The following is a 25628-nucleotide window of genomic DNA, read 5'->3' as shown; positions in this document are numbered from 1 at the left end:
TCTGATTTGTTTTGGCTTAACCTGTATTTTTCCACTGAAGCACCAAGTGCCCATCTCTGGTTGTGCTGTGGGGTTGATTTGGGGTGGGGATTTTATGGTTTATTTGTTTTATAGCCACAGAAATAAAACCATAAAATACTTCCACCCTCTAAATTAATAGAACCATATCTGTTATCTCTGATGCAGAGGGGCAGTGGCTCCACGTGGGACAGACAGGGAGCCCTCAAGCCCCAGCAGGGAAGGAGAAACTCCTGCACAGCTGAAGTACTCTGGGAGAAGGAAAGGCTGCAAGGAGAGCAGAGTGCCCCTCATTAACCCCACAGCAGGAATGTGCCTGGAAGGAGCTGCGGAGCAGTTACCAGGATTGGAGCTCTTGGACTTAGTTTCACATTTGCCTACATTTGGTGAGAGACACAAATGTCCCAAAAAAAGGAGCTGGGTGTGTCTGAGAGTCCAGCCAGGGCTGGGGCGAGCTCTTCCAGGCAGGCAGGGAACATAGCAACTGGCCAGTGCCTCCAAAACAGAGCCTGACTCAAAACAAACCATCCTGAGCACAGTTCTGCTAACAGAGGAAGAGACATTTGTTTGCAGAAGGCCAGCGAGGCCAAGCCAGCCTCGTGGCATGCTGGGGTCTGTCCTGGTGCAGGACAGGAGGAGAGTCCTGCACAGCGATTCCCCACCTCACAGTGCTCATGGCAGCAGCAGCCAGTGGCTCCTTACACGGGCAGGATGTCAGCCTGCAGGAGCAGCAGGGACACAGGGGTGCACAGGTCCCACAGCTGTGCAGAGGGCAGTGACCCCCCTGTCCCCAAGGGCACACAGTGCCCTGCGGAGCCTCTGCTCCCCACTCCACACCCTGCCCTGATGGATGCCAAGTCGTGGTGTCCACACTGATGTCTCCAGTTTTTCTTCCTCAGCCACTGCTGAAGTTTGAAGCCAATGAATCCATTCAGACTGAGGGCCATTAAAGCAGCCCCAGTGCTTTAGTCCCCAGAATAAAGAGCTTCACACAACACAGGGCAGGAGCCTCATTTGGGCAGCACCACACTGACCATCACTCTGTCAGGGTGACACCCAGTTTTGGAGGCACCTTGATGCTCCTGGAGCTTTCTGAAAGGGGCTTTATAAACCTCACCTTACACTCACCAGCAATGCAAATGCAGAAGTTTGTTCTCAGTCTCTGCACGCAGCATCACAGGCTGCCAAGGACACAGCAAGGTCACCCTAAGAGAACTAAAATCACAGAATCCTCAAACACTTTGGGTTAGAAGGGACCTTAAAGCTCATCCAGACCCACTCACTGCCATGGGCAGGGACACCTTCCCCTATCCCAGGGTGCTCCAAGCCCTGTCCAGCCTGGCCTTGGACACCTCCAGGGATGGGGCAGCCACAGCTGCTCTGGGCATCCTGTGCCAGGGCCTCTCTACCTTGTGTGGGTCAATGACTTCTGCTTCCTCTGTGGCCCCTTCCCAAACTCTCAGCTTAAAAATCACCAGTGATTCCTGAGCACCAGAAGAGGACCTGCAGTGCACCTGCACAGGCCTCAGACTCTGGGCAGAGGAGTTACTCAAATAAAGGTCTGTAATTAAATAAAACCACACAGAACCAAGCACACACTATCTGCCATATGGAGGGCATTAGTGCACTATAATGACACCCTGCAGCCGGAGTATAATTAAGAATATAGCAGGATTCCCATTATAAATCCTTATTACTGAGGGTTCATAACCTACTGTACAAACCTGCCTGGGGCTCAGGCTCAGCACACAAGAGCAGCTCCAGCAGCAGATTTCCGTCTCAAAAGCTACTTACAAAGTTGGGTAGAAAGGTTATCAGTCTTTTAAATTTCTGCAATTCCAGGAGAGTGTCAGGAGTTAAGACTTCATTATTTCCAAGCTTTAACAGCTGGGGGATGGGGCAGATTTGGTTTCAAATTATAATAAAAAAAGAACCCCCAAACAAGCTGCTTCTACAGTTTCAAACCCCTCTGAGCACAGCAAACCCCCAGTGATGATGTGAGCACCCCCATCAGAGCCCAGCAGGTCAGCTCTAAATTCCAGGGGAGAACTATGGGCACGTGAGGTTGGCAGAGGATGCTGTGGCAGCACAGAATCACTGACATTTCCATTCTGTACCAATAGCACAGCAAACCTCACGTGACTGATTGATATTTCACCCCTGAAGGAGGAAGGGAGGCTGCTCAGACTCAGCTGGGATATACCCTGGAGCAGAAGAACAGCAGGATTGCAGCATCCACCAGCATGTCTGAAAGGGATGGAGCAAGAGAGGGATCTGGGATGATACCTGCTGACTCCTTAATACAGGTACAGATCTGCAAAATTTGGATTTGGGCCATGAATCTCATTTCTAGGTTGGTGACAGCCCATAAACCACTTCTGGTTCAGTTTATGATGCTTCAGCTTCTGTTCTCCCATTGCCATCCCATGGAGCACACGGCTCATATTTCACTGCTCAATATATTCCATGTCTCCAAAAGACACCAGCCTGTATGAACTCAGCATAACAAACACCAGAGGCCTGGAAAACATAATGCTCCATTTATTAATTCAAAGCTAAACTGCACCAGGCAGTTGTTCACGGCACATTTGAGCACTGGTACCCAGAGCTGCTGTGCTCCATCCTCCCCCAGCAGCCTTCCACAGCACAGAGACTTGCTGAATTTATTTCAAATCATCCTGCAACTGCTCACCAGTGATAAAGGCAAACACATTTTCTGGCTTAATATGGTCTCTCAGAAATTCATTTGGATGGGGACCAGGGCCTGTTGCTTCACGCCACTCTCCAGCCTCTGTTTTTGTACAAATCCCAAAGTTACAAATCCAAACACGTACCAAAAGGAACTCATGGTATAAACTTGAATTTCACAACAGTGTCTGATGGATCTGCAGTATCACAGCCCTCCAAATATCAATGTTGTTTTGACAAACAAGTAAAACCCAAGACTGACATGATAAAGAGAATGGCCAAACGTAGCAACAGAGCTGCCCACAGCAGGGGAGATTTTTACAGTACTGTTTCCTGCAAATACCTATCATTTTGCTTCCAAATGCTACCTGTTTTAACTGCAGTCTATATAAAAACTTTTAGATTTCCAAAACAGATCACTGGTTTCACTGGCCTCTGGTTTAAGTGGCAAACTGACCTCTCTTTCTAGGTTCTGATCTTTGATAGCTTATTGAACTGGACAAAGGCTACTCTGAGTCACAATAAAAAAGGCAAAACCCCCAGAAAGGCTTGAATCAATTCACTGTCTGTCCATATTCCTGCCTCCTTACACAAACCCCAAACCAATAAGGCTCTCAAGCAAGGCTGGCTCTGGCCTGTGGGGCAGAGCAGTGAAGCTGCTCCAGGCTGGAGAGAGAGATTTAAAGACATTTTTTTAAATAAAAGCTTCAAAAGTGCTGGAAGATGGGACATAAAGCGGAAGAGAACATAATGAAGGACTGGATTTAGTCAGGACACTGTGGCCGGACATTTCTGTTCCTGAAAAACAAAAATGTCCCCAAAATGCCAGTGATCATAAGGCTGTTACATAACCTAAACATCCCATCATTCTCACAAGAACCAAAAGCTCCTGATTCACAAATATTGAGTTCACACACTTGAGAAGCTCCCAGAAACACACACAGAGGTGGATGGAGCTGCTGCACTGGCAAATATCACAACCCCTGTTGTGTCCAGCCCTGGCTGCTGGAACAAAGCATGCCTGGTCTTTACATTGCCCTTTCAGCACACAGGTTTTCCTGTCAAACCAGTAAATTGTCTTACTCTGGCTTGGATTGGCTCAGTTCCACATTGGCTCAGGATTCCAGCAGGCTGGGACTTTGCAGCACATTTAAAAATGGTGGAAACACAAAAGCTTTCACTTCAAAAAGTTCATCAGGCTGGAGGAAATCTCACCACTGGGGGCAAAGAGAAGAGATTGGACATGAGGGATGATGTAAGAATTCCTGACCTTAGCACAGGAAAACCAGGAGGAAACATTGGGATCTGGAGACAATGGAATAATCAGCCCAATAATTAAGCTGATTAAGAGCCTGCTGGCCATGCTTGTTTAGCAGAATCAAAACCAAAAATACTGACCCCACTGCTGCTTCTGCCCTAGACAAAAGTGAATTACAGCTATTTCAGGCAAAGGGGGAACTGGAATGTGAGCTGAGGGCAGGGGACACCCAGGGACAATTGAAGCCACCCTGCCTGGTCCCACCAGCCAAACCCAGGGCAAGCTGAGATTTGAACACCCGAACCAAGAGAATAAATGGAACATTTTGGGAGGCAGAGCTTTTATACACCATGCAATTTCACCAGGCCACAAAAGCAGCAGCTCTTCCTGAGTAACAAGGGGAATATTTGCATTTTCTTTCAAGGGTGCTGGCTGGCAGCTCTGAATTTCAACTCCTGGGTGTTTAAAGGCAGTGGCAGGTTTTGCATCAAAAGCTTTCCACAAAGTTTGACATTTCAATGCAAATGTTGTTAATCCTCCACAGTGAGCCTGTAATTAAGACACTGATTCCACAGGGTGCTGCAGCACCCAACAGTCCAGACAAGGTTTAAAGGAACCCACAAGGTTTAAAGGCAGCCACAATCTCCATCAAGCTCCTTCCCAGCTCCAAGCCTGAGGTGGAAGCACCACAGCTGTGCCATCTGCTCCTGGCATCCATCCTTAGGGGACATCAACAGCCCCAAAATGGGCCAGGAATTGGTGAAATACTTCATCCATGGTTACTGCAGATGCAAAGCATTCCTTTCACAGGAGACATGGAGCACCACTCCAGTTAGTCATCAGAGATGAATGTCCAGTGCCATAATTAGCTACAGAATACTCATTAGTTCTTCAACTAATTCACTTGGGAGGGAAAAAAAACCTGGTGGACTGTGCACCTTCTTTTTTCTAAAAAATCATAAAGTGATGTGCATGTTTTATTCAGTTCCCTAAATTTTTTTGAAGGATGTTTAATCTCCTCCTAGGAGCACTTAGGTTAGAACACAGAACTACAACCTCATTTTGTGAGATGGGTACCAGAACCTCCAAAACTGAAATTCAGCATTGGAACAGATGACTTGACAGCAGGCAGCTGGAAGTGGAGGATGTCAGGGGATTTTAAGGGATGTCAGGAGCCAGGTCTGAGGGTAATTCCCAGCAGCCTTCCTTGTTCTTTGCCCTGATCATTTAACAGATTGTTTTTCTTACCAGCACCTATGAGGTAGAAGAGCAGCCCCAGGCCTTGACTGCAGAATCCCTGCTCAGAGCCTGGAGCATGAACCAGGCTGAAGGGCAGGTCTGGAGCTGCTCTGGAGAGCAGGAAGGCAGAGCAGAAGCAGGTTAATCTGCCCTGAAAAGGGGGCTGGGGGCCAGAGCCCTCCTCCCTCCCTCAGAGATGCAAATCCAGGTTGTTCTGCACCAAACCCCTGAGAGCTGCTGCTGCCCCACTCATCCCTGTCTGCTCAATACTCATGAGCCAATGATAAAAACCAAATCCATCCCTTCAGCCCACAGACAGGTTTGGAAGGATCCAAACATTTATGCTGAGTGAGAGTTGCATCCCCTCACACGCCTCTTGCCCCCACCAGAGCAGGACTGAGCATTTTCACTCCTCACCCCCCTGGGCAGTGCCTGGATGTTGGATGTGAGAGTTTTTCTGCCCTGCTCACACAGAAGTCCCACCTGGCAGCAGCTGCAGGGGTCAGGAGCAGATGGGACATGGGCTGAACGGGCTCCTGGGCAGCACAGAGCACAAAGCAACACTCTGGGCCAGCTCCTTGGCACAGGGGAGCTGCAACTGGGAACAGGGATGAGCTTTGCCAAGTGAATAACTCCTTCCCCATCCCACCCTTCTGGCAAAGCCAGCAGCACCTTCCACTTCCAACAAAGGGCATTGGCAGCGCTCGGCCAGGGCAAGGACGTGACCCTCTGCTCACAAGCAGCAGATTTTCTGTCCCCAGCCAGCCTCCAGAGCCCAGAGCAGGGTCAGCTCAGGCTCTGCTGCAGATCTCATCTGTCCAGGGACAGCACAGATCCCTCCCAGGCCCCTGTGCCCTGCACAGACACAGCTACAGCTGGCCAGGCCAGCAGGCAGAGTCCTCAGCTGGGAGAGCTGCACAGGGATCACCTCCCTCCTCAGTCACCTGCATAAAGGCCATTAAAACTAACAGAATAATATAAATCTGCCATTGTTTCCCCCCAGCACAGAGGGAAAGCCAAACCATTGCTAACAGGGATGGCTCAACAAGGTTTATATTGCCCTGGTAAATGCAGAGGCTGCAAGGTGCATCCAGCTCTGAGCAGCTGCATTATCCCATCCAGGGAACTAATCTGACACACAACCACAGAATTACATTTATGTTTAAATCTCACTGATGCCACTATGACCAGCCAGACTTTAAAAAAAATGAGATTTGCCCCACTGCAGACAGATGTGAATTTTTCACATTCTTTCTGTGATTTCCTCACCTAAACATGAGAGGAAGGAAAAGCAGATTCCTCTCCTGGGGCTTGTCCGGCTGCCTCAGGGGAAATGAGGGATTTGTTTACAGGCAGGAGGAAGCAGCTCTGAGGGTTCATCTGAGCAGAGGAAGCAGAGGCAGTGCAGGCAGCTCAGCATTTGACCTCTGCTACCAATGCACTCGTGCCAAAGGCTTCTGCCCTTTCAGTGTCTGCTGCAAACAGCTCAAATAAAAGCACAGGGAATTATCCAGCCCTTCCAAAGAACCTTCTGCTGCAGAGCCTTTCCCTAAGCCATGGTACAACTGACCTGGGCAATTAACAGCGAAGCCTCTCCAGCCCAAGCAGCTGCAGAGGAAAATATCTATTTGGCAACCCTGAGACCCAGCAGGGAGTGAGGGGGAGGGAGAGAACGGACCGAGGGATGGGTTCTCACGTTGCTTTTAGCATCTCTAAATACCTCCCTCTTCCCCAGATGATAATTTTCTCTCTGAGTTAGGGCTGGAGAGGCAGCTGAGCATCAGCCAGTGCAGGGGCACAACCCTCCCCCGGGCTTCCACGCCCGGCACACGCGGCTCCACACCCCCAGCACCACGCCAGGGCTTTCAGTTCCTTCCCAGAGTACAAAGAGTGGTTCATCCGAGCTTATCTCTCCTGCAGCCCCACTTCTCCCGGCACAGAATCATCCCCAAAGAATGTTTCAGTAATGCTGCAGTGCTGAATTTCAGAGGGACACTTAATCGTGCCCCAGTGGCTCTCCAGGGCCAACTTTCTGAGCATGAAATATTTAACTGTCCGTGGGCGTCCGATATGATAATAAAGTGAGTGCTAACCAGCCGCTGAAATGAGCGTGTGAGGAGGAGAGCAGGAGCTATCAAACACACAAACCAGCCTAACTGCTGCCTTCCTTCCATCCCCATGAACCCCTGGGCACTGCTCACACTCCCCAGCAGCACGGATTCAGCAACACAACACTTCTAAGACATTGGGACAATCAACAGGGAAGAAGTGGAAGGAGGAAATCAGGATTGATTCACAGGTTGGTGAAAGGCATTGTTATCAAGTGTTTCTCATTTTGGGGATGTGAAAACCTATCTGGCTTGCCTAAAAGAAACCAAGCCCTGTGTCATGGTTTGAAGCTGGCATAATGCCAGTGCCCCCATGAAAATATATGCTCCCTGGGCATATGTCTTGGAGGTTCCTTCAAGGGGATTGAAAATATTGTCATTATCATCACATATGGTGAAGAGGAACAAGAATACAAAGCTTTGCTCGACACTGGCGCACAGCGCACATTAATCCCAAAAAATCTCACTTCCTTTTTTCAAACCAGGACACCCTGTATATGAGCAAAAAACTTAGAAACTGCTTGCAATTCTGCTACTCCCCCACTCCAATGAACTTTATCTTTTGGCATTTAACACCTTGCAGACTCCCAGGTGAGCGTGTGCCTGTTATTGCCTTGTGAGAGTTCGCAGAAACCACGGAACCCACCCAGGAGCCCTGAGGGCAGCGTGGCAGAGGGGAGCTCCTGCTGCACACTCATTCCTGGCACAGAGGCTCTTTAGCAAGCTCAGCCTTACCTCATCCCACTCCGAAGCAAAGGATGGGGACTTCTCCAGCCGCTTCTTGCCGGTGCTGCAGTTGGAGAGCGATTCGCTCCGGCTCCCCATGGCATCGTCCTCGGTCGGGGAGCAGGTCAGCAGGTCAGAGTCCGACTTGGACAAGCTGCGGCTGAGCTTGAGCTCGGCTTTGGGTTTGCTGCCTGGGTGGGCTCTGCCCGCAGCTCTGTCCCCCTCTGGCTCAGCACACGCGTGGGGCGTGCCCAGGGCCGCGGGATCCGCCCGGCTGACGTGCTGCACCGTGGCGTACACCGCGCTCTGCGTGGGGTCCGGGGAGCTGCTCCGGGCCGGTCCTGACGACGTTAGCTCAGCATCCTCCAGCTGCATAGCAGCAGGGTGGCTCGTGCCTTCAGTGTCCCCCTTCTCCGAGGAGGAAGCGAGCCTGAAAGGGTCCTCGCTTATTTCACAGATTGGAGAAGAGCCGTGCAACAACCCTGAGAACTGCTCTGGCACCTGGATGTCCTGGCTGTCGGCAGAGTCCTGGCTGCGGCCGCCGCTGCTCCTCCTGTGGTCTTCAAGGGGATGAAAGCAGAGAAGAGGGGGAAATCAAAAACATGGACGAAGCAGCAAAATTCCAGCTCTCTCCCTCAGCAAGGGAGGGAGAGATCTAAAGAGAGAACAGTTCCGTATTGTTCCGCGTGCTCAACTTGTACCCAAAGTCATGGCATTTATGAAATTCCAAACACTGGCCCGATTTACGCAATCTGGCAGCTCTCCGTATTTTTTATTCCTGTTAACACTAACTATCAGACCTTGCTATATAAGGCCAAGAGAAGTGCTAACTATATCCTGCAGAGAGAGCAAGTGAGGTGGGAGCAGCAGAGACGGAGGCTCCTGGAACATCTGATCCCTTTCCATAAAGGCCAGAGCGTTATTTAGAGCTGCTCACCCGGCTCTTGGCACGGGCTGCAGGGTGGGAAAACGCCTGGACTGCAACCGACCTGAGAGTTCCAAAATCCGCTCCCAAAAAAACCCACTGCTTCCCTCCCTAGTGGCTTCCGAGTTTAACCTCTCCTCCCTGCTCAGGGGAGAGAAATAAACAGTTTATGCAAGGGAAAAAAAAGCTTGAGCAAAAAGTCTCTTTTGCAATGAACTGAGCACAGAGAGGCCAGAGCTGGTGGAGCACTGGCTGCCCCAGAAATGTGACACTGGTTCCCAGCTACTCCTGCCCCAGCAACCTTAATATCAGGTACCAGGGTCCTGCATAAACCATGAAGAATTGACTGATCCCAAGTGCTGGGTGCACACACACACACACAAACATGCACTCACCTTTGTCACAGCTGAATGAGCATTTCAACTGCAGAAGCAAAAAACTTTGTCAAGCCAACAAGTCTAACTTTGGTTTCCTAGGATTCCTTCACCCTCTCAGCATTGCTTGTGAATTTTAACTGCTTCCATTTAGTGCTGAAGAAACTCTTCAGACTGAGAACTAAAAATTGATGCTGCAAGGGAACAATACAGCGAAACGCTCGGATAATGAGGCTCTGAAGTGCAGGGAGGATGTTTGGATCTGAAGAGGAAATCACTTGCTCTGCAGAACCCTCCTTTCCTGAGCAAAACAGTGAGTTCTACTCCAACTAAAAGTAACCTGTTAGCAGCACAGAGAGCCCAACTCAGCACCCAGCTTTCCTTTCTCCTTTCCAGCACCAAGCCTGACCAGGGGATTTTCAAACATCAATACCCATTGGGCTTTGTGGTCTGTCCTCACACCAGAACTGGGCAGGAAAGGGCTGAATTAGTCATTTGCCTTTGTGTGGGGGTCCCAGGTACCCCGTGCCTGGTGAGGATGATGAGTCCCTCCCACAGGCACAGGAAGGCCAGGAGCAGCCACAGCCCTCACTGGGATCAAGTGATGTGAGGGATTATCTCATCCTGGATCCTATGAGTTAGAGATTCCAGGACAGTGAAGTAGTTGTTGACTCTCTTGCACAGGCACATAAACCACCAGTTCTGTGACTGGAGCTGCCAAGGGGGAGGCAGGTCCCAGGGCTGCCTGAGAGGCACCAGCAGCAGCACCCCAGATTACAAGGCCAGACTAAACCCAGCTACTTTGCATAAAGCTCTGAAGCTCCAGTGCTGGAGAGAAACCTCAGAGGACAAACCTCAAAGCAGATCAGATGGGCTGCATTCACAGGACAGACTGGTACTAATGCAAAGCCACAGAGAGGTGAGCAAGACAGCAGTGATGGGACAGTCAATAAACCTGTGGGGAAAGAAAAACTTTTGTAGTTTTTCTTCCCAACCTCTTCCCTTCCTTGGAAACCATTTCTTCCATGCCCAGCTGAACCTTTAGTGACATTTCTGCTGCAGGCAGAGAGGCAGCTGGCCAAAGTTTGTGCCACGTGCTGCAACACTTGAGTCCAGCCAGAACAAAGTGCTCCAAATCCAGCTCCAGCACCTCACAAAAGGGCTCCTGTTGGACAGGAATCCCAGCCACCCACTCATCTGTGAGCTAAGAGGGACTCTGAAACACAGGGAGCTGCCAGGGAAGGAAGGGATGGAGCGAGCGCAACAGCACTCGCTCAGAAATTGTGGGAAACATCTTGAAGGAGACATTTCGGAGCCTGCCCTGAAAGCTGCAGACAGAACTAATGTAGAAAGTCTTCTCAGTCTTTTTGTCACTGAGGTGCATGGAGCAGGAACATGCAGGGCTCTCCAGGCCCCTCCTTCCAGGGGATCTGAAAGAATCCTCCTCTTCCAGTTTCATGTGAGTTACACTCAGGAAGGGTCCCTAGTCCCCCAGGGACTCCTGCCCAGCTCCCTTCACTGATTTTACCCCCCAGCACAGATCATTTGACAGATCCTGCCTTTTTCAGCCTCAGCCTGCTGCAGGTCTCACCCACAGGAGAGGCTGCTCCTAACCCTTCCTGGGATCAGGAGCCCTTCCTGGGTGCAGACTGTTTGCATCCCAGGGAGAATTCCAGCAAGAGCTTCCCTGCCAGCAGCCTGAGCTCTCCAGATACGAAGCACTTCCCTAAACACTCCACACTAAGCTGTAACCACCCTGCCTCCACTGGATTTCTTTCCCTCTATATCAACAGCAGGATTTGTCTCACAACCCTGGATTAGGAGAGTGAAGCTGTTCCTGCAGCTGCTGCCTGCTCAAGCTCCCCAACCTTAAAATTAGTGAGGGCACACAGCAGCCTCTGATCTGCACATGGAAAAGGCTGCCCATGTTACATCATGCCAGAATTTGTCAAGTGAGGAGCAGGCAAACCTCCCTCCTGTGAAACAAGGCCAGAGGAAGAAGCTGGCTTTGAGGGGTGCAAAAATATCATTTACCTACAACAGGACTGAAACACAGCCCCATTCCACAGCCTCATGTGGAGCCCAGCTGAGGATGGCACACTCCTGTGTTAACCTCACCAAGCTCAGCCACTCCAGCAGAGTTTATTCACCTGAATTTGTGCTGTTTTGTACTCCCCACTTCAGAAAGGGCAATGAGACACTGCCCTGCTTAGAGAGAGCATTAATATGATTCTGCACAACACCATGAGAGCAGAAACAAAGGCTTGGGCCTGGGATGTGGGACAGAGGTCTGTCCTCTGTCCAAGGTAATACCATGAGGACATGTAGGCTGTGGGCTGTCCCCAAATCTTTTCCTGCATTAACCAAGTGTCCCCACAGAACTCCCCCAGCAATATCCACCCTGCTATTTCAGCAGCCATTCTGGCTCTCAGAAAAGAGTTTCTTTCAGTCTCTCTGTTCTGACTTTATTGCTGGCTCATTCCAGCTCTCTGGGTAGTAGCACAGTCACACTGTGCTGGCTGAACCAGCACAACCACATAGAAAATCTCTTACAGCAGGAAGGGCAAAGTGGGGACTTCAAGCTGGACCTCCTATGGAAGTAGCACAGAACAACCTCAACAAGTATCAGTCTGTAATATCTACCAGAAGGCACCAAGTGAGTCCTACCTGCAGCTGGTCACTGCTGACAACACCTGGGTGTGACTCCTGAGAAGACAAACAGCTCAAAACTCAAATCTTTTCACCCTCCCTTAGGTCTCTCTGGAGGCAGCGGGAGCTGAGAAACCTCCTGGTCACTCCACACACATTCCTCCTCTTTTGCTTTAATTTCACACCCTGTTAGAGGGCCTGAGTGCCCTGACTTCAGGCATGTGACTGCACACCAAAGTGGACGGGAAAGCATTTGGCTCAAACCACTTCTGATACTCTGCCCAAAACATGAGGCCAACCTCTCCCAGTGCTCCAGCATGTGACAGCGAGCTGCTCTAACACACACAAAGGCCACCAAAGCCAGTGGATAATGCCACATTCATCTGCTGGCTGGACACAGGACAACTGGCAGCCAGAGGAACAAAGGCAGCTATCAGAGATGAAAGGCACCATTAAACCCACATGCCTGAAATTCAGCCTTCCTGCTGCCCTGAAACGCCCTTTCAACAGCCACAGGAACCCAAGCCCTCCTCTCCTGACCAAAGGCTGCTCCAGACCCTCAGTCTGAGAGCCAAGGAACAGTTCAAAGCCATGCTCCAGCCTGTTCTGTGCCTTGGGATTGAGCTGCTGCTGCCCTGGATGCTCCAGGACTCTTCTGACCCAGAGGTGGGAAAATTCTCCAACACCCCAAGTAAGGTTTTGGTCTCTCCCTCAACTCTTGCTTAATTCTGCCACTCCTTAAATTTATCTTCTCCCTCCACCATCAACCACAGTGCTGACTGCATTTATAGAATGGGAAAGACAGGGAAGATGAGGAAAAACTCAGCTGCATCCTTAGATTTCTCCCACTGTAACAGTGGGAAGGGCTCCAGGCTTGTTACCAACACTTTCCATGGAGTGCAAACCATGAAGTCACAGCTTTGATCTTTCCAACTGTGCATCAAAAGATGGGACTCTGCTCTAGATCCATAAAGATCTTCCTGCAACCTCTCCTGTCTTCAGGAGTTCAGGGGAAGAGATCAGCATAAGGAACAGGCAGCTGCCTTACTCTGAGGATTTATTTTAAGCTGACACAGAATTAGGATATACCTCCACTCTCACCAATCAAGCCTGGGCAGTGCAGCCAGGGGAAGGAGTGGAGCAGTTGGAATAACCAGCAATAGCTGAAAGCCTGAAGGCCCTCAGTGGCTGTTGCCCAAGGATTGTTCCTGGCCCAGACTGAAAGCACCAACCTGAAAAGCTCCCATAACTTTCCTCTGGCAGTGAGGGGCTTTGGCAAGTGCTGGTGGGAACACAATGACCTCCTGTGCCACCGTGGAGCAGCCAGGAGAGCAGCAGGACCTGAGCAATGAGAGCTATCATGCTACAGGTCTGACAAAGCACTCAATGAGGCATCACCTCAAGTCCTTGTTAGCCCTGTCCATCCTCAGAGGCAGAGGGGCTCCAGTGTGAGAGCCCAAACTAAATCCACCCAAATTCCTGCTCAGGACTTCTGAATAAAGCGGAAATCTTTTCCCTCTAAACAAATCTTTTGTTGTTATTGTTGAAGGAAAGCCAAAAAGCCAACAACAGCTAAACACAAGAGACAAGGTGTTCCCAGATGCTCAGAGGTCCTTCAGGATGAGGAGAAACTGCCTCAATATCAACCTGTGTACTCCATGCTCTCAGCCAGTTCTAGTTCTTGCTCTACACATTTTTGTTTTCCTCCTGTTAGTTTCCATCTCAAATTAGCTCTAGCACAGAGCAGGATGTTGATTTTACAGCAGGACAGCAGAAACTTGCAGCGCCAGCTGGATGGAGAACACGGCTCACTGGAACACTCGTGTTGCTCATCATCCCTGGCAGAGGCACAGCCTCCAGCCTCTCACCCTCTGCCTTTGCTTGGCCAGGCATGAGATCTGGGCATTTCTGAGCTCACAGAGCAGATCCTTGCAATCTCTGAACTGTCCTACAGCAGAGCTGCCCTTCCTCTGTGTACACTCTGTACAGGAACGCTCAGAGCTCTCCTTCACACTGAGATTACCAGGAAACACAACAATCACCCTCCAGCCCCCACCCTGCAGAGACTTTCATTGTTCCACTTGCCCTCTGCCCTCGTGTCTTCCTGAAGCACATGCAAGCAAACAGCTCTGCTTTTTGGATGGTCACTCACCTTTTGTTTTCCTGTCCACTGCAACCGGCTTTTTAGTTTCTGCTGTAAGCAGCAGCTCGTAGGGGTGTTCCTCTTCCTCAGCTCCACTTCCCCTGCTCTTCCCCCGGGCAGCAGAGGCCTGATGAAGAACAGCACAATGTGGTGCTCTGCAAAGCAATGCTTTGTAGAGCATAAACCCCACAGCCCCTATGCCAGGGGTTAAGCAAAGAATTGGCAGAGGCAACACCTTCACTGTGGAGTGTGAGCCAAAATGTAATACTCCCCTTTGGGTTTTTTTAACCCCCTCAAAAAACCTACCCAAAACCCTTTAATTTTTAGTATTTCTGGCTGCTGACGGCTTTCCAGCACTGACCAACTGAGCAAGGGCTGCAGACAGCCTGGAGGGAGAAAAGAGCTGAGGCCGTTATTCCTGTTCATCCCATCTCAGACTCGCTGTTGCCACTGGAATTTGCAGTCATTCACTTTTTAGCTGCCGGCCCTATTAGGACAGGGCTGAAAAGAACAAAAGCCCAAATCCCTGCCACCCTCTCAGGCATCTGAGATCTGCATTTGTGACCTCAGGATGTATGGCATATTCAGAGCTAAAGAGTCCTCAGGCAGCACTGTATGAACTCAGTTTAACTTCAGGATGTGCAGCAGTGATTGTGCTCATTTAAATCCCCCAAGGCCTCTACTTAGAGCTGGTTTGTAACCCTGGCAGACTCTCCCTGAGCTGTTGTGGAAAGCCACCAGCCATGTGCAGGGCTGAGGTTTTGGTGCAGGATCCAGACAAGTCGTGCTGCACTCGCACGTGTTGGTCTGCACCGATGCCAAGGATGCACTGGATACCCTCGTGTGCCATCCCAGTGCTGAAGGGGCTAAACTGGCCACAGGGCACCCTGCCAGCACAGTCAGCTGCCTTTCAGCACCATCTCCTGGCCAGACCCTGGCAGATTGATGCAACGCTGTCCCAGGAGCTCAACATGACCAGGAATGCACCCTAAGAGGCTCTAAGAGAGCTGGGGAGGGGCATGGAGAGAGAGAAAATTGTGAATGCCCTGGAAGTGTTCAAGGCCAGGCTGGATGGGGCTTGGAGCAACCTGGTTGAGTGGAAGGTGTCCCAGCCCATGACAAGGGCTTGGGACTGGATGATCTCGAAGGTCCCTTCCAGCCCAAACCACTCTGTGACCCCACGTGTGACTGTCCCCAACCACAGTGGGACAAACCCAAGGCAGAAAGCAAATAATCCCTACCTGCTGCCAGGACAGGGAACAGCAGGTCTGAACAAAATGTGCCCCCAGTGAGGGCTCCTACTGCTCAGACCCCTGGACCTGCCACTGCCTCACCAGCAGAGCACAGCTCCTGCTTCTCCCCAAAATGAGAGCACCAGAGCTGCTCCAAGGGCAAACTGGTGCCTACCTGACTGCAACTCAGCCAGGAGCTCTGGAAGCTTAAAGGAGTCTTGGAGAGACACCCAAGAGTCAGCAGCACAGAGGATTCTGACATCCATGTGCTGTTCTGCACAAACCAACCTGGCTTTTAATGTGACTTTCCCAATGGAAGGAAATGGGCCATGTCTGGCATGGGAAATATTTATTTATTCTACTTGCTTTGAGCAAGAGCTGCCAGGCAGACCTGCTCCTTTCCAGGTGAAGGAGCTCATAATGAGCAAATTAGGGAAAAATTCTGACCAGATGGTGGCACAAAACTGTCAGACCAGAACAGCAGGTGAGAGGTTCTTGACAGTGATCTTGTAAAAATCCTGCCCAGCAGCAGCCTGTTAGCACAGCAGCAGCCTGGACCTTCAGCCAGGCCCTGTGCTCTCCTGACATTCCTGTGGATGATGATTCCTGTGCTGCCCTCTTTAAATGCAGCAAAGGCAGAAGCTCTCCAGCAGCACAGAGTTCCCAGCTTCTACTCTGAACTTTCACAGGCCTGGTGACACTTGACTTTCTCCACCTCTCATCCTTCCAAGCTCTAAACAGTGTTCTAGGTTCAAATTCACTCAAAACAAAGACCATTGCTGGAGAGCCCTGCTTGCTCTGTGAGCTTTGTGACCAGGAGCAGCACCACCAAGTAAAGCTTTCTTCCAATTCAGCTTTTAGTTCTTCAGCCATGTTGTTTGCATGTAAAAATGTTCATTGCTAGCAAAGCCCAAAAACAAGATGCTGTGAATAATGAGGATGCTCTTTAAGGTATACTTAATCCACAGCAGAGGAGTTTGAAAGACTTTTTAAAGGGTAACTCATCTCTTCCTCTCCTCTCCCTCCCCAGAGCTGCAGACCAAGCTCGTGGAGCCAACGCGGCGCCTCGTCCTTGATCTGCACTTCCCTTCTGGAGACAAGCAGTAAACAACTGGAACTGGTTTAATTTGACAGTGCAGACTCTTACTCAGCTCCAAACCCAGAAGGTTTCTGCAGATAGTGAAAGGCACCACTCAAGCACCTCCAAACAATCAGCTCCTTTGCCTGTTTGTACCAACGCTTTTCCGTGATGAAAGTGAAGTTTCTTGTTTACGCTCATCTGCTTTGAGTGATAGCCCCAGCTTGGCAAGGAATAAAAAGACTACTTTGGAAAACTGGAGTTTGGCCCAACCCCAGAATACTCAATGACTAAATGTCCTGGCTCCAATGGGAGAGCAGGGCTAGAAGGTGGCAGATTGGGATGCTGCAGCAGAATGTTTACAGCGTTCCTGGAGCATGTGCACACCTGCCTGGCCCAGGGAGAGGTGATAAAAGATGGGCAAGAGTCAGAAAGCAGAGCAGGCCAGGAGGAACAAGCAAAGTAAAAGGATCAGCCCCAAACTCCTCATCAGTATGTCCAATAGGTCATTTCCAGGCAGCCACATGCTGCCTGTAAGTTTTGTCACTGAAGTTGGTCACAAATCAAGGTCTCTCCAGCGAGTCACTCTGCCCTTTGCCAGCAAGATTCCCTTAAATGGATTGTGCTTCCAAAGCCATTAAAGGCAGGACAACACAGCAGGTGTTTGGTAATTAAACATGGCCAGAAAGCTCAGCAGGAATGGTCAGGGCACGTTTCTCTCCCCGTGTTTATTGTCATAAACAAGTTCTGCTTCCCAATTACTCCATGACCTGCTGCCCAGCTCTCCTCTGCCAGAGCCAGGCACAGGACTGGTTACCACCCCCTGCATTTGATCAGTCCACAATGTCACATCCCAGTTTCCCTGCTCACACACAGCTCAGAGTTTACTCCCTCTCTGCAGTCAGTTCCACTGCAGCAGGCCATGTTCACCCGTGTCTCATCTGGATTTGACACTCTCCAGAAAACAGAGCTCATTTATGCCTTGCAGAACTCCAGCAGATCAGCACACCCAAAGAAAGCACCTGCAGAACCAGAGCCTGCTCTGACAGCAGAGGTGGCACACGCTCCACGAGCTTCACACACAGCCCACTGCCTTTGGGAGAGCACAGAAATCCACAGGATTTGGATTTGCTTTGAAGGTTTTCCTGGGTGTCAGCAGAAGGTGCCAAAGCACACTTGTGGTTTCCCACAACCATGTCTCCTGGGGAGTTCTTACATCTAAGCTTCACAGCAGGTGAATAAGGTGAGCAACAGGAAATCCCAGCAGCAACAAAATGAAATGGGAGAGCTTGAGTTCCATCAGAAAGCAGCTCACACCACTGACCCCTGCAGAAGGCAGCTTTAACACGTGCTGGGCCACATCCTCAGCTGAATTCAAGCTCCTGATCCCTGCTCATGTCAGTGGGACCCACAAGCCCGAGCAGCTCCTCCACAGCTGGGAGCTCAGAGGAAGCAGCAACTCACAGCCCCTCTGTGCTTCAGTCCAACTGAAGATGCCTGTGGTGGGATCATTACTAGAGGGCAATGGTCCACATCACAACGAGGGTCAGAAAAATCTCTCCCCAAGGGAATTCTCAGCCAAGAATAGGAAAGTAAGGCTGAAGGTCAACTCTGAGGTGCCCTGGAAGAAGCGGACAAAGGAAGTTCCCATGGTAAGGGACAGCAGCAGTGCTGAGTGAGGGAATGCTTCAATCCACAGCCCAACGAGCACAGGAGGTAGCAGCACCCTTGGCTCCTCCCAAACTATTAAAACTGATGTTTAAACCACTCTCCCATGAAACACCCCAGAGCAAGCCCCATGTACCTCACAGGGAGCACTGTGGCTTGTCTTCTTCTCCACATTCTGCTCCTCCTCTTCATCAGGCGGGGGCTTGGCTGGCGGGGGAGGGCGTTCTCTCTGCAGGTGAGACAGACACTGTCAGCTCATCCCTTCTGCCCCCCAGCTCATCCCTTCTGCCCCCCAGCTCTATGGCCACACTGCTGTGGGTGCAGCAAACATCTCTTAAAATTAATCTTGGTGGAGAAGTTCAGCCCTAACAGCCCACAGCTGGGCAATGGCTGCTGCCTTCTCTCCTCCTCTTCCTCAGGACACTGATCCTGTCCCACTGGTCTCGCTTAAACCCACACCTGCATCTCCACAGCATTACACAAGGCAGTGAGCAATGAACTAATCAGAAGAAAGGGCTTGTGGCTTAGTGAAACTGATGCCAGGGCACCTTTTATAGTGGAAAACTCTAGGGATCAAGAAACTAAGCTGCACTGCTCTCCTCCGATATCCCGGGATTGCAACTGGGCAGCTGGAGCTGCTCCCAGGGCCACCTCCCGCCCAGCCACAGCTCCATCTAATGGCCAAGGGAGCAGCAGAGCTGCACTGCTCACACTCAGCCAGCTACTGAGTCCCTCTTCCTGCTCTCTTTTCACTGCAGTTCAGCTCTCCTCTTTCCTTACTTGTGACAGAACTGAGCTCCTTTCACACCAGACACCATCAGCACAGGACAATGACAAGATCTGATCAGTAACAGGACAGCCTGGTACTGCACACCTGAGAGATCTGCCCAAAATGTCCCCCATCCAAAGCTTATGTCTCATTTCTATTCTGTTGCTCTCAGCACAAGCCAAAGGCTGCACCTCTCTGCACAGAGGGGAAACCATGGTTACTGTGCCCCCAGCAGTTTAATTGCTCACTGCTGCTCTGCCTTTTGTCTAAAACCACCTCCACAGAGCAGGCTTTGGAAAACCAACCAGAACGCAGAGCCTGAAGCTGACCCAGCACTGCAGGGCTCGTGTCCCATCTGCCCCACAGCAGCCTTCCTGCTGATTGCTACCAGGGCAGCAGATGCAGCTGACAGAAGGTGAGGAAGACTTCTCTGGGGACAGTTCCAGGAGCTCTGTGCTGCTTTGTAAAGCCTGGAGTACCCTCTACAGAGCTCTGCAAGTAATACACAAAAAAAAAAACCCTTCCACTGCCAACTAGTTTCCAAGAGGTTATTACAGATAATTTCCTGAGAGCCTTAGCTGTGGTAAAGCAGTAAGCCATAAGAAGATGCTCCACACAAGCCTCCAGAACATTTTTCAGGACAAGGAGTCAGCCCTTCTGCAAAATGCAATCGACTGACAGACCAAGTTTCACTGGCAATAGTGCATTGCCAGAAAACAGAAGGATGCAACACAAAGCGAAATGAAGAAGTGGCTGCTTTTCTGCTTTTAGGCAATCCCTGTGAGCAGGGTAGGGAAGGGGAGACACCAGCCTGCTCTCATCAATGTCAGGGAAGGATTTAAACATTTCCTCAAGCTTGGGCAGCCTGCTGCAGAACAGGTCAGCCCCCTGTGCCTCTGAGGCAAGCACCTACAGGTACATACAGGCCTGACTGCAGCTGCCTTGAGGCCACTGGGCTCAGCTTCCTTGCTCCCACACTCGCGGTCGGACGATCTCCCGCTGGCCAGGCTGTCCAGGGAGTGGCAGGACGTGGCGTTGTACAGAGCCTCATAGGGGCTCTCCTCCTCGGGGTTCACATCAAAATCCATGATCAGCTCTGTCACAGCTTTGTCCACATCACCTGCAGGGGGAAGAGAGAGATGGCACTGTCCCTGGATGTCCTGGCTCGGTGCTGGCAGGGAGGGGAATGCTGGTGATGCCCACCCTGAGACGTCCGGCCCGGGGGATCGGTGGCTGCAGCGAGCGGGGCTGGAGCAGATTTCTCCACAGCTTTGGCACTTTTCTTCCCAACGGTGTAATCTGCAAGGGGGTTGGGGGGACAGGGTCAGCTCACATCCATCTGGCTTTCTGTCCCCTTCAGCACATGGCGCTTCCTCCCTCGTGGGTGGAAGGCCAACTGTCAGCTTATTAAGTGTCCAAAAAAAAATAACATTATTAAAACTTGCAGCTCAGATCCCAAAATAGAAGCAGGCAGCCTCTTTAATCACAGGCACAAGGGGAGGGATGGCACTTTGAACTTTCAGAGTCTTTAATCAGAAAGCTGCAAAGCTGCTGCACGGACACAGAGTCACGGAGCAAATTCGTGTTGTAGACACAAACTCCATCACTGAACAGAGTCATTACAAGAGAAACCAATTCCAGCTGCAGCCCCCAACCACAGACAAAGCCAGAAACATTCAGCTGATGTAACATCCAACAGCAGCTCCCTCCTGGGGAAAACTAACAGCCTTTATCTGCAACACCTTCAGTTTTAAAGCCCATCTTTGTCTTCAGTTTCAGAATAAAGCTCAAACATTCCAGCCTCACAGGCACAGCTTAGTTAAAAGTCTGAGAAGTGCTTTGAACCTGCAAAGCTCCCAAATGCTCAGCATGAATAACACAGCCCAGCTCCAAATGCTTCTGATCCTCTCCACAGCTGAGAGGAAATGCAGACAGCGTAATTACAAGGTATGAATTTAGCCAAGATGTCACATTTCATTCCCGAATTTGGACAGACACAATGGACCAAGCTCCTTTATAAAACACAAGTAATCAAGGCCTTTTCTGTAAATCTCATCTGCAAATTCCATGCCCAAGCCTGACGACGAGGCGAGGAGCAGGATGTGAGATCTGTGGACAGTGATTTGCCTACACAAACACATAAAGGGGAGTTACACCAGAACCATTTCTAAAGCTGTTACTTTGCATTCTGCAAGCAGATTTAGGCTATCCTTAATTTTAATTAACTTCTAAAGTGAGCGAAACAAAGCTCAATTAAGCCCATTTAAACTGTAAAAGTCACACCACACTCTCTCAGCAAAGGGCTAATCCTCCTAAATCCCCCCCAAGTCCTCCTCCAAACATTTGGTCTGGGGAAGCTCACCCCAGCATTTCAGCACTGGTTCTTCCAACACAGCCTGAAACTGCTTTGATTTCAGCACTCTCCAGGTCTAGAAAAGCATATCCTGTACCTGCCTTGGCAGAATCAGCACCCCAAGCTTTCCCCTCCTCCCCAGAGGCAGAGCTGCATTACCCACCTTCAATGAGAGCTGCTATGTGCTGGCTTTTCTGGGAAGGAAGCTCCCTCACAATGTCCAGAGCAGTCAGGCCTCTGTTATCCTTTATGTTCACATCAATACCTGTGGCCACAGGGGTACAGAGGGCAAAAGCAAGAATATTGTCTAACTATGTGCAGGTTTGTGTATTTCATCAAGTCACATTTGTGATCAGCACTGGGGGGAGCTAAAAGGCACTCTAGAGACAAATCTAAAGCCAAACTCCAAGAGCCAACCTCTCCTACATCCTGCTCCAAGGAGCTCTGACAGCTGGATGGAGAAACCTGCTGCATAGAAAGGGATTTCCTCAAGCTCTGGGCGAAGGGATCACCACATTAGTGCTTCAAAGGGGGAACATTCTCTCACCTGCAGCCAGCAATATTTGTACCACATCTGTCTTGCCAAACAAAGCAGCTTCGTGCAAAGCACTGCCTTTCTCAGTCTGCAAATTAAATGGAAACATAGCATGAAGCCAGACAGCAGGGAATGGTGAGGGAGGCATGGCTTAGAGGGTTACAGAAGCAATAAATACACGGCCTTGTACACGAGCTGTGGGCAGCACTACCTTATGGCTGAGGACAGACTGTCAATGTTATTACAATGCCGAGGATGTGGGATGGAAAAATGGGGATGGTTCCATCAGAGAGACCAAGAAAGGGCCTCCTACAGCTCAGCAAGAGGTCGTGTCCTGACAAGGAAAAACAAGACCCACATACAAGCCATTGCTGTGAAAACAGCACATTCACAAGTGGCTTGATAGGAAGAGACACGTTTGCCTATCAAGAGCTCACAGCACTGCAGGGCAGAACAGCTTTGGCCATGGGGTGTTTGTGTCCCTCACTGTGTCTGGGGCTCTGCACAGGCGTGAGGCATGCACAGCACCCCAGCCCCTCCGGGCAGCCTCCCCCAGCAGCCCAGAGCTGCACAGACAGCCCAGCACAACACAAAGCTCTCCTCAGCTTCTGCAACGAGGGCTGGTGGAGTTCTCCAACGCCCAGCAACCAGCCCGGCCCCGCTCAGACACACCAGATTGTCACAGACATGTTTTATGAAAAATCCTTTCCTTAGGATTTTTTCTCCTGAGAAGCTGAGAGGCCTCAGGAACAAAATGTAAACAACGGTTATCTGCTGCTGTGGAATGCAACAGGTGCATCTGTGACTGGTCTCATGTAGCTGTTTCTAATTAATGGCCAACCACAATCCAGCTGTTTGGACTGTCTCAGCCAGTCACAAGCCTTTGTTATCATTGTTGTTCTATTCTTAGCTAGCCTTCTGATGAAACCCTTTCTTCTATTCTTTTAGTATAGTTCTAATATAATATATATCATAAAATAATAAACATGGAGTCAACATTCTCGTGTCTTCCCTCATCCTGAGACCCCTGCAAATCTCTTCCCTCATCCTGAGACCACCACAGCAGGTACCTGGTAGTTGCTGTCCATGCCAGCATCCAGGAGCACGTGCACCACTGCCTTGTGCCCGTTCCTGGCTGCCAGGTGCAGTGGGGTGTGTTTCTTGGTGTTGCAGCTCAGCAGGTTGGGGTGGGCGTTCAGGAGCATCTTGACCACTTCCAGCCTCCCGTAGAGCGCCGCCAGGTCCAGGGGGGTCTCGAATTTGTTGTTGCGCATGGTGGGGTCGGTGAGCTCCTCCAGCAGCACCTTCACCACCTCGGTGTGGCCGTGCTGGGCCGCGCAGTGCAGCGCCGTCTCGTTGTCGTTGTTCTGCGGGGCACAAGGGGCAGTACGTCAGGGTTGGGGCAGTGCCCTGCTCCAATGTTAAAATCCAAAACTGAGACAAAAAAAAAAGCAGTGGGGAAGCAGAGAGCCCAGTCTGAAGCAGTCTGAGCAATGTGTCACCATCTCCCTGGGTGTTTAGTGTCCCCTCACAAGCTCATTGCCACAGCCTCAGGGATGTCCAGAACAAGGCACTTCAGCTGTGGGAAAGAGGGGCTAGAGATGGACCAGCCTGCTTTCCAAGCACCAGGGGCAGGATCCTAAAGTTTAAGGGATGTTCAGCTGTGTCCAGATTCCCATTAATGCTGCTGGCACCTGGGAAAGGCAGTCTGGTGTCTTGGCAGCATCCCACACTTCAGGGTGCCACAAAAATAAAAGGCAGGCAACCTGTTGTGTGAATTCTATTTGCTGGAACTTCATTATCATCATAATTTTAGATTTAAAATTCAATTGTTTCAAATCCCACTTATCCTGGTTATAAAGTCATTCCACCTCTGCAATTCTGGCTGTTTAGAGACAGGGTGCACCCAGCCCCATGCAGTTTGTGAACCAGAGAACCATGCAATTCCACCACTGCAGGAACCAGCCAGGCTCAGGTTAGCTGAGGGAAGCAATGTCTCAGGGACAAGGGAGCACCCCCAGATGGAAGCCAGACCCAAACCAGAGCATGCAGCAGCAGCCAGACCAAGAACCAGCAATGCAAAGCCCAAAAATGAGCAGTCCAACACCCCACATGTGTAGGTGCAAAAGAGGAACATCGCCGGATCTAACAGAACCTTTTCTCAAATTAAGTTCCTTTCAAGTTTCTGTATGTCATCCACAAAGGGATTCTGGTTTAAGCATTTTAGAAACAACTATCTGACAATATAACCTCCAAAAAAGTTCAACACAAACACTTACACATTTCAACTGAAAGACTTGTGGTTGAGTTTGTCATTTTAACAATTTCCAATAAAATAAACAGAATGTTCTTGTCCTGTTGGAGGCAGCAGCACCACTGCAGAAGGGAATTTGATCCCTGCCTGCTGTGAGAGCACACACAGGCCTCGGGACACTGCTCAGTATTTTACACCACGTCACAAACTCGTGAGGCTGCACGAGCACTCGGATCCTGCTGAGGTGCTCAGTCACCCTCAGCAGTCCTGTTTGTGTCTGGCTTTTGCATCACTTCTCAGCACAGGCAAAGCAAAGGGAGCAGGAGCTGGGAGAGGCTCTGGCAGCTGCAGTTTGCAGGGCAGGGAAGGGAAGGAGCAGAATCAGACACGTGCAGGGGAGGGGGCACAGGGGGCACAGCATCACTGCCAGCACAGAAGGGCCAAGGCAAACAGGCCCCATCCTGGGGGAAGGCACAGGCACGTGGACAGGGGTACTGCAGGATACAGAAATCTGCACAAAAAATATACACAGGGAGTGAGAGGGGACAGAGTAGAGAACATCAGAGCTCGCACCTGCCCATCAGCTCACACTGCTGCCCTCGGGCATTTACAGGGCTGGCAAATCCCATTATTCCCCTTTGATGGGGTGGGAGTGCAGGGATCAGGGAGCCCAGGACAGCTGGGCCAGGCTCTCTGCCTGCCCTGTGGCACGAGGGATCCTCTCTGCCAGGCTTTGTGGAAAGACCCCAGCCCCTCTGAGCAGTGAGTCCCTGCCCCAGAGCTGTGGGGGCACACGCTCCTTGTGCCAGCCCTGGCTGCTGGGCATTTCCCTGGCTGGGACTGCCCCCTCTCCTTTCTCCCCAGCCTCAGGGGGCTTTAAAGCATGCAGCAGTTCCAAGCATCTGCCTGAGGGCTCAGAAATGGGAACACACCATCGTTTAAAAACATAATTGTTGGAGACTTCCCTCATCTTCCCTGCAATTCAGTCCAATTTTCCCTAAGCAGATTGGGGCTCCAGTGCTTGAGAAAAAAATCCCCAGACTTTCCTCCAGGGATCACCAGGCAAATAAACTCCCTTGAATCATCACATCAAGTCTCTCCCAATTCCAGATTGTGCAGTGGAAACTCCCACTATTGCCTGAGTCTTTATTGCCTCCATTTTGGGAGAGTTTCGAGCAGCCAAAAATACTCCAGTTCTTCCAGGCAAGGGAGTTTGCTCCCTTCCTGCCTCACCTCTCCAGGCACAAACCAGAGCAGTGAGCAGGAGTGCTCAGACCTACAGATGTATCAGAGATGGAAAAGGAAAATTCCATTCCAGCTGCCAGAAGGCACGTGGCTTCAAATTTCAGAACTACTTAGGAAAATAAAGCACTCAGGAGGGCTGAGGGGCTGCATTCCTGCAGGAATCCTTGCACCCCCCAGCTCTCAGCTGGAAGAGAGGAGCTGGGAGCAACGCCTGCCTGCAGAGCACAAACAGGGCACGAGCAGGGATGGCTCTGCTTTCTTATGGGCTCCAGCACAGGTTCCAAGCCCTGCTGATGTGATGGCACTCACCACACACAGCCCTGCTGCTCCTCATCCCGTGCTCCAGTGGAGAATCCACAGCCCCTT

At 50.7% G+C, this 25628-nt stretch overlaps 1 protein-coding gene across 3 annotated transcripts in view; it reads right to left on the bottom strand.

Moving 5' to 3' along the window:
* Positions 1–25628, bottom strand: part of ANKS1A (ankyrin repeat and sterile alpha motif domain containing 1A) — a 73465-nt gene that overhangs the window by 27802 nt on the left and 20035 nt on the right. For all 3 annotated transcript variants that reach the window (XM_058819244.1, XM_058819245.1, XM_058819246.1), the window contains 8 exons: positions 22834–23130; positions 21776–21851; positions 21392–21493; positions 20079–20174; positions 19799–19995; positions 18243–18335; positions 14138–14255; positions 8047–8597 (listed from right to left, as the gene is read on the bottom strand). In XM_058819244.1, coding sequence (XP_058675227.1) covers positions 8047–8597; positions 14138–14255; positions 18243–18335; positions 19799–19995; positions 20079–20174; positions 21392–21493; positions 21776–21851; positions 22834–23130 — 1530 coding nt within the window. The remainder of the gene's footprint in view (positions 1–8046; positions 8598–14137; positions 14256–18242; positions 18336–19798; positions 19996–20078; positions 20175–21391; positions 21494–21775; positions 21852–22833; positions 23131–25628) is intronic.

Source organism: Ammospiza caudacuta, chromosome 24 (genome assembly GCF_027887145.1).
Source record: "Ammospiza caudacuta isolate bAmmCau1 chromosome 24, bAmmCau1.pri, whole genome shotgun sequence".
Classification (NCBI taxonomy): domain Eukaryota; kingdom Metazoa; phylum Chordata; class Aves; order Passeriformes; family Passerellidae; genus Ammospiza; species Ammospiza caudacuta.
The sequence above is the reverse complement of the archived record's forward strand: the minus strand, read 5'-3'. Positions and strand labels throughout refer to the sequence as shown.